Source organism: Palaemon carinicauda, chromosome 21 (assembly GCF_036898095.1).
Source record: "Palaemon carinicauda isolate YSFRI2023 chromosome 21, ASM3689809v2, whole genome shotgun sequence".
In the NCBI taxonomy this organism is placed as follows: domain Eukaryota; kingdom Metazoa; phylum Arthropoda; class Malacostraca; order Decapoda; family Palaemonidae; genus Palaemon; species Palaemon carinicauda.
In genome coordinates, this window is record NC_090745.1 from 22,601,620 (window position 1) to 22,612,299 (window position 10,680).

Sequence of the window (10,680 nt, forward strand, 5' to 3'; positions counted from 1 at the left end):
CTGGACATGAGAAACTCCTTCAGTGTCGAGGGGAAGGACCAATAGAAACCCTGAGTGAGGAAGCCTCATCCTCACCTCGTGTCCCTTGCCAGAGAACCTCCAGAAGACGTTCCTCACAAATAGAGCCTAGTAGCCCTAAGGAGGGCCACAGCTGAAGAACCGCGTCAGAGAGACACTCCCCTGTGGAGGAAGTCTAAACTGCTTCTTGAGGGGAAATAACTGGGACTTCAGCACCACAAGGTTGTCCTAGGTTCAAGGTGCCTCCACTCTTACCCAACTGATCGGGCAGAGTAGGAGTGACGGAATCGAACTCCCAGAGTAAGGTTTCTTCAACTTCGAGGATGAACCCAAAGGTGATAAGTCCATCTTTGCCTTCTTCCTGCATCTACTAAATCACTGCCACTGGGAAGGAGGCCACTCCCAACACGTTACATGGCCACTACTGCGTACAGGCGTGCCCTCTGCACGCAGGACAAAGCACACGTGGATCAGTTTCCAACGCAGACATGAAGGTGCTGTGATAGTGCCTTTCGCTGCCTGGACAAATCCACATTCTTAGAGAAATGCACACACAACTTTTATACAGGAGAAAGAGACTGATTTTAAAATATCAGGCCAGTTGCTTGCTTATTATGTTTGTTAAACCGAGACAAGCGGAAGAAGAACTGACGTCCGTTCTCTTCCAAGCCTAAATAAAAAGTGGCTTGTGTTAGCTGCTGCGCATGTGGGCAGGGTGGTTGGTCCGCTAATTAGCAGAGTAGCAGCCACTGGCTAAAAGTTTTACGGCTAGTTTTAGCTGTCACCAAAATATATCTCCATAGTAAAGAGCTGAAAGGTTTGTATTTGGTGCCAGAACATTGATAAATTCAATTCATCACTGGCAATAAATGGAGTGAAGAACAATCAGCATAAACAAAATAAAAAGCCAACTTTTACAGGAATGGAACGAAAGGGTACTGTGTAACAAATGCAACAGATGTCCTGGGCATTTTGGATTACAAATTATACATGGAGTAAAATATTTTCAATGTTCAAAAAGTATAACTTGTAAATATGAATGATAAGAGGAGTTGATAACTGTTAAAATGAGGGTTAAGCATTTGTTACAATGGGAGACAAACTGAACTCTGAAGCAGTAAGAAAGTATACCTGGAGCATGGATGAAATGAAAAGTAATAGCTACACTGAAGGTAAATAAAAAAAAAATCATTATATAAAGGGCAGTTAGGATGATATGTAATACAGTATGTGTACCCACCAGAAACTGGGAATGATTGCATAAATTATTAGAAATTAAAAATGGGTTGAGATGTGATGTCAAGCAGTTTGAAAACCCCAAAACTTGATGATCCATTTACTAGTTTGGATACATAGTATGATAATAACAATGTGGAACATTTGTTGGCAAAAAACAGAAAATATTGAAGCAGTAGTACAAAGACCATTAATAATGTTCTAAGACCCAACAGGACTTCAGGAAGAATATATAACAGAAAAGTGAATTCATATCTTAACATATAAATAGAAAAGCAGATATAAAAACAATTATAATGATTAACGAATGGCTCTTTGAGCATCACTTTCCCTTTAGGTGAAATCACCTCCTTCAATCTACCTCTCCTCTTTGCTGCCCAAGAGAGTTAAGTGCCCTCAGTGCACCTTACATACAGTCTCTTTGCAGCATCAATTTGGCTCCAGGCTACACCCAATTTTTCAACCTTTTACTCTATTGATATATTTGTTCCCACTTCTTTCTTATAAATTCCTACCCAGCCTTCGCATTACTTCATAGTGTCAATGTGGGTTCCCTCCAATTTCACCTTTAGATCATTTTCTTTATATCATTCACTTTCTACATCTTTATCTTTATGTCCAACCACTCTTGAAAGTCTTGATCTGAAAAACTAGAGGTTCCGTTGTCAGGTTGCACATCAGATTTTCATAAATCAAATCTCCCCCTTTACTATCATGATAAACCAGAACAATGCCTCTCTAGCTTCTCCCACAATGTAGCTTTTCTGCTCTATATCCAAAGCTTTGCAACATAATATGGTTTTGCCAAGGACTCCAAGCTCTAAAATAATTAGGCTTCCTCGACTTTTTTTTCAAAATCCATACTCTCATCTATCAGGAGAGACCTGACATTAATGACGCAACTATGTATTTGAACATGATCATGATTATTTACTATGTGAAGAAGTAAGGAGATGGATGCCATACTGGAGTACTTCATGTGGATAAGCTATGCAAACACTTGTCAAATCTTAGCTTCTGTTTGGATAATTGTCAGCTAATGACTCTCTTAAAGTACCAAAGGCGAGGTGCATAAGTATGACGTCTGCCAGACATGGTTATCAATTGCAACAGAAATCTTTTCCTACCCTGTTCGTAACTTGGCAGGTAGGCAGCTATTCTGGATGAAATAATTATCCTAAATTTCACTTTAACATCCTTTTATATGAAGACTAATGCTCTTATATAAAAAAATAACTTTATATGTAACTATGAAGTCATAAGAGAAAGACAAAATTTCAGACCACCTTCTACTCTAAACCACTTTCTTAACCATTTTAGAGATAAAAGTTTTTTCTATACCAAAAAAATTAAATTAAATTTCAAAATAATCTAATACAAATGGATATCAAAGAATGGCATAAAAATTGCAACAAATGATTTGAAAAGATACTGTAGATGGAATCATGGCACACCAAAAATATGTTAAAACAATCAAGACCATCATGTCAAGTCAAAAATAAAAAATAAATTCTTATAGTATACACATACCTATTCTATCATGCAAAATCTTGATCTCAGTAACCCTAAAAAATCAAAATTGGACTAAGATTAGTGATTTCAATACTTTCTCCCAAAATTCCTGCATATAAAATGGTTCTTGAGTGAAATATTGAAAATAGTTGCAAAGATAATAAAACAGTACAACCCACAAATGATTCAGAAGAAAATATAAAACCCTTAGGGAAATTCTTAGGCAAGAATAAAATTGTCTACCAATCGTCAAAGTCCAATTGCTCACCATCTAAACATATAATAAAAATACACGGAAAATACTTAGGAAGACACTGAATGTTAAATTAAGGTCAACTTATTAAATGGTTCAAAGAAGTCATTCTCATAGGGAACTTAGAAAAACCTACCTTTGATATTAAATTTGGAGGCAAATACAAAATGATTCCTTCCTCTTGTTTGATAAAAATTAACTTTACATATAATTCAACACCATCTGCAATTGCATAGCAGAAGACCAGATAGTTTTGACAGCACGACCCACATCTTGTCAAGGTACTCACTCTTTCCCAATATTACTTAAGCGTCGATCCTAAAGAAAAATATTGCAGCATGAATATTGGAAATTTACAAGAAAGAGTAATACATATTAATAATGCACCAACCATCATGAACTGTAGTTTTAAATAAAGAGAAGACTTAACAAATAAGAATCTGTGACTGTGGGCAAAGAAAACATCTACAATGATATATGAAATATTTACTTCCATAATAAATTATATTCTTAATGTCATACAATCTCATACAATAATTACAATAAGATTATTTGTGTAAAAGCAGAACTCATATTTCTTATGATATAAATATCAATTACATGTATAAAAAATAATAAAAAGATAATCATAACACATCAACAATTTACTCTGTCCTTTAATTTGGCAAAATATTGACATTATATATATATATATATATATATATATATATATATATATATATATATATATATATATATATATATATATATATATATATATATATATATATGTATATATATATATATATGTATATATATATATATATATATATATATATATATATATATATATATATATATATATATATATATATATATATATATATACTCTATATAGGTATATATAATATATATACTGTACCTATATATTTAGTATATGCTATTTACAGTATACATATACAGTAATACCTCAGTTTACGAGCGACTGAATATAATCAAATTGATTTACAAGCATACAAATTCAAATCGGTTTACTAAAGCACAATCAGTCTGCTAGAAAATTTTCCTCCATATACGCATTATTTTTTTACATTTACTCAGGAGATTAGCATGTGTACCCATATGGCACCTACACAGTGCTCACAGACTTTTCCCATAATTTTGTTTTCGTAGCTTGCAATCCCCATTGCTCAGAGCCGAACCTTCCCTTTCCTTGCAGCACTAGTATAAGAATAATCTCTCACAAGTATCTTTAGAATATTCTTTTTTTAATACTGCTATGACTGCATGTTTTAGGTCAAGTTGTGCTTGCCATGAAAGTTTAAATAAAAGGACAAAACAGTGGACTCTAGATAAAAACAAAGACTACCAAGTGTCTAGTGTAAATTAGGTGATGCAGTTGATGACAGTGAATGCCGTTCAAGAAAGGGAGCTCCCGATAAAGTTCTCATGGCGGAAGTTTCTCCCTCCAAGCAATAACCAACCTCCTCCTCTCTCACCTTCCTCACACTAGCCACAACGCTCCTCAAAGGTGAAGTGCAAGTTAATTTGTAATTATTTCTATTTTCTGATGTGTATTAATTTGTAAATGTTTATATCTTTTATTGTGAACTAATAATAAGCAATTATTTCTAGTGTTCGTGGTAATAATTTCTTATGCAATTACAATGCAAGACTTATAAAAATTAATGTATACTGTATATGTATTTATGGATGTGTGAACTGCATCAAGTGAATTTACTTTATTTCTTATGGAAGTAAAAAGACGTTTTAGGTTATGATCATTTTGGGCTGTGAGCTTGCTCCTGGAACACGGATTGAACTTGCATACCGAAGCACTACTGTGTGTATATATATAATTATATTTATATAGTATATTATATATACAGTATATATACTGCATAAACATACATACATATACTGTATATATATATATATATACACACACACACACACACACACATATATATATATATATATATATATATATATATATATATATATATATATATACACACACATATATATATATATATATATATATATATATATATATATATATATATATATATATATATATATATATATATATATATATATATATATATATATATATATATATATATATATATATATATATATATATATATAAATTCAACTGTATTTAGTAAAATAATACATTGAACAAAATACTTATTGTAATCATAGAAAACACAAAAAAATTGTATAGCAGGACTTCAATCAGTCCTATAGTTTATCTTAATGAAAGAGTAACTAAAATACATATGGCTCTCCCTCTCTCTCTCTTTCCTTAGTCAATAACTCGTACTAAAATTAAATCACAGGAAGATGTCATGAACATCAATTCTATAATAATAATATATAGTCTGCATATAAAATATTGTGATTCCTTCACAAAATCTTAAATCTAGTTAGTTAATGAAAACTTATCTTTCAACGGCATAAATAATTCCCAAGATTTTTGTTTATAGGAGAAATGCAACAACTATCTAAAAAAAAAATTGAATTTACTTTCCCTCTTTGGTAATACACATACAGGATGTGAGTACCACTCATACGCGGTACACGTGATATTTAAGCACTTTTATTACGACTAGGAAGGGCGCAATTGATCAGCAGCTTACTGTGCTACAAGTATCACATCCGGGAAAAGTGCCCAAAAGACCATAATTGCTGAAGAATGAACAAAGGGCTGTGGGTAGAGATCATCTCAATTGACACATATTGTACCACAATAAACCTCATTATCATCATCAATGCACACTGCAGCCTAAAATAATCTTCATCTTCTTAGTAACTATGCATTGATCAAAAGGATTGCAGTACCTATGATGAACTCACTGTGTCTCCATACAGAATTCTATTTCTAATTTTCAAATTCTTTTATAATTTCAATATCATAGCAAAGCAAATTCATCATCTACGTATGGGATTTGGTAATATCTGGGAGTTACAGTATAAATAAAACTAGTTACATATAAATTAAAATAATTAGCCTAGTAATGGATAGTATACCATTGCTTCTAAAGCTAATCTGAATAAAAGTATAAAAATTCCTTCATAATAATGATAATAAAACTACAATAAAATGACCTACCCAACTTTGGAGAAATTCTTAAGTCTGTACCCTTTTGTAGTTGCTTACAATCATTGCCTGTCAGTGAAACAACAAGACTATTCTTGTTATTCTCATCTACAAAATGCATCAACAAGATATTACAATTGAAATAATTAAAAACAAAAACAAGGTCTATTTACCAGGAGCTCAATCTACGCTATTCAGCATACAAGGGTAAAAATGCCGACTAGAAAATGGAATGCAAGACTGTTTCATTTTTCCCTCCAATAGGATAGGACAGGGATGTCATTTGATGAGGGTATATGTACAAGGAGTTCTTGCTACATTCTTCAAAGTAAAAGGACCTTGGAAACCCAACCATATAATAACATATATCCACTTGGTGGTGGCAAATATGCACTACTTTTAATGTTTCAAATTACTTTTCAGTACAGTACTAAAAATAGACAAAAATGAAGAATTTTTCATTTATAAAGCTACAATTTACTTGAAAGTTTCAGGCAAAAGTGAGCTATCAACCTTGGAAGGGTAATAAGACTTAAGATCTTACACCTGGTTGCATGGAGGTCCTTGAAAGAACTATAATAACAAAGAAACAAACTACCTTAAGTTCGACTTAAACATTACCCTCTAAAATATGACTAATTAAAGCTTTAATTAAACTTGGGCTAAAGTAAAGTATCCATAATACTTATTTCCTCAGAGACTGATTATGTATACTGACATATTAGTTACTCTGTATTGCTTTGTAGTTCTATGCTTACAACTGATAACATAACGGTAACACCAGCTGACATAAATAACCACCTACTAACATCACTACAAATTTTACCTGGTTGCATAATAATCTTATCCACGATAAATCACAATAAGGCACGGTTCCTGTTCAATTTGAAAAAAGGGATATACTATATTAAAAAAAACTTTAAATAGTATCTTTCTCGCTATTTCACGAACTGTCATATCCCAACTTAAAAGTTATAGAAAATATGGGCGATGCCTTTCCATGACATCCCTAATAAAAACATCACAAAAGTTTTTCGTGTCATGCTAGTGAAAATTATCATTTTGTTTTGAGATGCTTTTTCTGAGCAGTCATTACATGCTGTATGAGGCGATGGGGTGAAGAGTAAATAGCCTCAGCCAATGTGGTACCTGGCCGCAGGGCCAAGATTCTTTCGGCCGCCACAACGACTACCTGGGCTAGTTGAACAGGAGCACTGTCATGAAGAAAACCTGCTACCGAGGTTTCCATATGCCTAGTTGGACTCTCACCCTCATTGAACTGGTCATCAAAATCAGAAACAGGGCTGCTACTAGAAGAAGTATTCCCTGAATCTGAGGAAGAGGTGGATGAAAGCCTGGAATAACTTCGGCTGACAGTGAAACTTCTGTAAGTCTTGGGAGGAGATATGACCGGCGTGTACTCCATCTTTGAATGCTTATTCAACGGGTTACTGAAACCCTGTTCAGAATTGGCCAAAGGCCACTCAGTTTCTGGGCAAGGGTCAAGCTGTTCCCACTGCGTCTCCCACTGGAATGCTCTCACAGCCACGCGTCCCTCACCACCACCACCCATAATGCCCCATGCCATTGTGACGCCTCCAGCCAAGGTGCGGGAGAGAAGTCGCAACAATGTCGGCGAGTAGAGATGTTTAAGGGAACACAGAGTAGTGACTGGACTACATGGTGCTACGTGGCCATCAGGTTGTGAACGCAGGTGACAAGTAATGAGTGCGAATATCACTTGACCAATGTGGTGAATGAAACAACGCTCTGATGGACCAACAGATGTTGCTTTCTGATGTCCTGCTGAACCACGCCAGGCTTCACAACCACAGCCAGTCATTCTGTTGATGGTAAGATAGTGTAAAGCAAATCTTAAAGGTATTAAACCCTAATTCATATACTTACAAATAAAATTGGCCATTACCGATTCTTGAAACATATCACAGTCTAGGCTGAAAATGTAACCATGATAGGATATCTTATAAGTACGAATCCTAGAAGTTTATTCCCGGCAGCGTCTCACCTGTGTTTCTTGGATAGCATATTCTCAAGTGCTAATCTATCCCTGAGAAGAAAAATATTGTCCAGTGCTAAAGGAGTGTAGAACAATCCAGCACTCAGCATGTGAAGGAGCGCAGATCCAACTTGATAGACTACTGTCCAGACGAGCTCTTCGGGAACCGAGCAACCACAGGCAGTAAGTCGAGTCTGCAAAAAGACATTGATTTATTAGGGCAATTTTTTTAAGATCTTATTTTACAATGCAAAAATCTGACTTGATAACATGCATACATACCATTAGTTAAGTCTGGTATATGTAGTCAGGAACTGAATATTGCTTCCTTGTTTCTTGGTTCGACGATACTCTATTTCATAAAATTTTAATGCATTATTTAATCAAATACATTCTTGAGACTGTCATTTTTAGTTAATAATAAGAGTTCTTGCCAGTATCTTGTATAGCAGAATCACTATCCTCTATAACATGACTTTATGATATCCAAATGTTTACAGACCTGATGAAACTTCTGATCAGGTGACAAATCTAATTAGCTTATGATTACAGATACAATACAGTAATCATAATGTTTCTTCCCGCAAATAGGAACAATGAGAAGTCATCATAAAAAGATGTAAAGATTTATTTTATGCAAGCAATAAATGTTAATGTTACAAATAGCAAAATCTGGTTAATTATAAAATTAACATAAAAATAAAACAACAAATAGCAAAATCTGGTTAATTATAAAATTAACATAAAAATAAAACAATGTTGCAAATTACCACAAAGAAAATTAGCATAGTTTCCCAAGCGTTATTCACTATTTACGTTTTCTTTCATTACAACGTCTGAAATCACCATAGTTACCGCAAAAACCCTGTCAAATATAATGTTGCACATACACACAAAGAAAATTTGCATAGTTTTCCCGTGTTTTGCATTATTTACGTTTTTTATAACGTCTGAAATAGTCAAAGTTATCCAAAAACCACATTAGATATAACTAATCAAATCAACATGAAACTAGTCTTTTCAACATGGTTAAATAAAATGAAATTATTTTTTTCAGTGACAAAAAATTGTTGATTGCCTGGCTTATATTCCTGTCAAAACTTACAGATAAACAGAAAAAACCTACTTGGAGGTAGTTATAACTTTATACCCAATTGTATCCCAGCCTACGTAGAGAATACAGTACTATGTTACTTCTTTACTGTAGGTTAAGAACCAAAACCTTTTGGTAAATAAATGACAATTGGGTCTCCTCGAATCCTTCTAACCCCAACGGTATTTCATTTTCAAAACTTGTTTTAGTCTCTCTCTCTCTCTCTCTCTCTCTCTCTCTCTCTCTCTCTCTCTCTCTCTCTACATACATGCATACATATATACACACACACACGCACACACACACACATATATACATACACATATATATATATATATATATATATATATATATATATATATATATATATATATATATATATATATACACACACAAATATAAAATGACTAATATACCGTAAGTGTTAAATATATTATAAAATTTTGTAACAAACAATATTATTATCTCAACTCCTTAAGGATTTAAGTACATAAATCCTTGTACATATGACTCTATACCTTGTAACGTAAGGACTAAGGACACATGACAAAAATAACCAAATATCTAACCTCAATCTTCTTGGTAATCAGCCCTCTGTATCTTGGGTTCAACATATATAAAACTAGATTACACAATGAAGAGAAATTAAAATGCATATCCCGATATAGAAATAAAATGTTAACTTCATTTGTCTCGTTCGAAGGAAAGCGTCGAATGGTTCAAATTGCGTCCATTGCCAGGGGAGAGTAATCCATTCTACACATTCAAGGGCTTCAAGTAGAGAAGATTAACGCTTCTGGGTCAAGGAAACTTTTTACCTTTAATCAATTGATTTACGTTTCAGGGAGAAATGGCTGTTGCAACAGCTTGGCTTCTGGCCCGTTGTTCCACGTAGTTTTAAAACGTTCAAAGATATACTTTTCCGATACATGTTAGCCTTCCATTTGTCAATAGGTCTCTTGGGAGGAGAATCCGAACCATCTACTGTATATCTATCTTATCAGGCATACTGGATACTAATAACCATGTCCAACAGACGCAATTTCTGGTGTCTTTTAAGTGCTTGCGTGTAGACCTTCTTTTCGTTATTTATTTTTGGGTCATTCGAAAGGTTAATTCACCTATGTACTACTATGGTAATACTGCCTTTAAATATGAGCGATTTCATTTTGCCGTAAATAATTTGGAACTGGTGGAAAGTTTGACAATGGAAAGTTAAGTTACAACCATAAACAAGCTCGTGCGATAAAGCTTGGGCGCTCTTTCCTTAGAAAGTTTTTGTTAGCACTTACCAGAGTCAATCTCGTCTTTCCACACATAAGCTTCGAACCCCTAAATCGTTTTCCCAAAATAAGCAATCCCCTTACTCTTCCACGTGACCTAAACGCATCAAAACCAGCTGAACCATCTTGTCACACACGGTAACATTGTTACCACATTCCCCAATCTATCACTAACTGTTTTCC

The 10,680-nt window shown here is 33.9% G+C and overlaps 1 protein-coding gene across 1 annotated transcript in view; it reads right to left on the reverse strand.

Annotated features, from left to right (window-relative positions):
- Nucleotides 1–5,176: 5,176 nt before the first annotated feature.
- Nucleotides 5,177–10,680, reverse strand: part of LOC137615215 (uncharacterized) — a 97,901-nt gene continuing 92,397 nt past the window's right edge. Inside the window, exons 3-4 of the mRNA XM_068344883.1 lie at nucleotides 8,131–8,315; nucleotides 5,177–7,948 (exon numbers count right to left, since the gene is read on the reverse strand). Of these exons, the coding sequence (XP_068200984.1) occupies nucleotides 7,162–7,948; nucleotides 8,131–8,315 (972 nt within the window). The 3' untranslated portion in view covers nucleotides 5,177–7,161. The remainder of the gene's footprint in view (nucleotides 7,949–8,130; nucleotides 8,316–10,680) is intronic.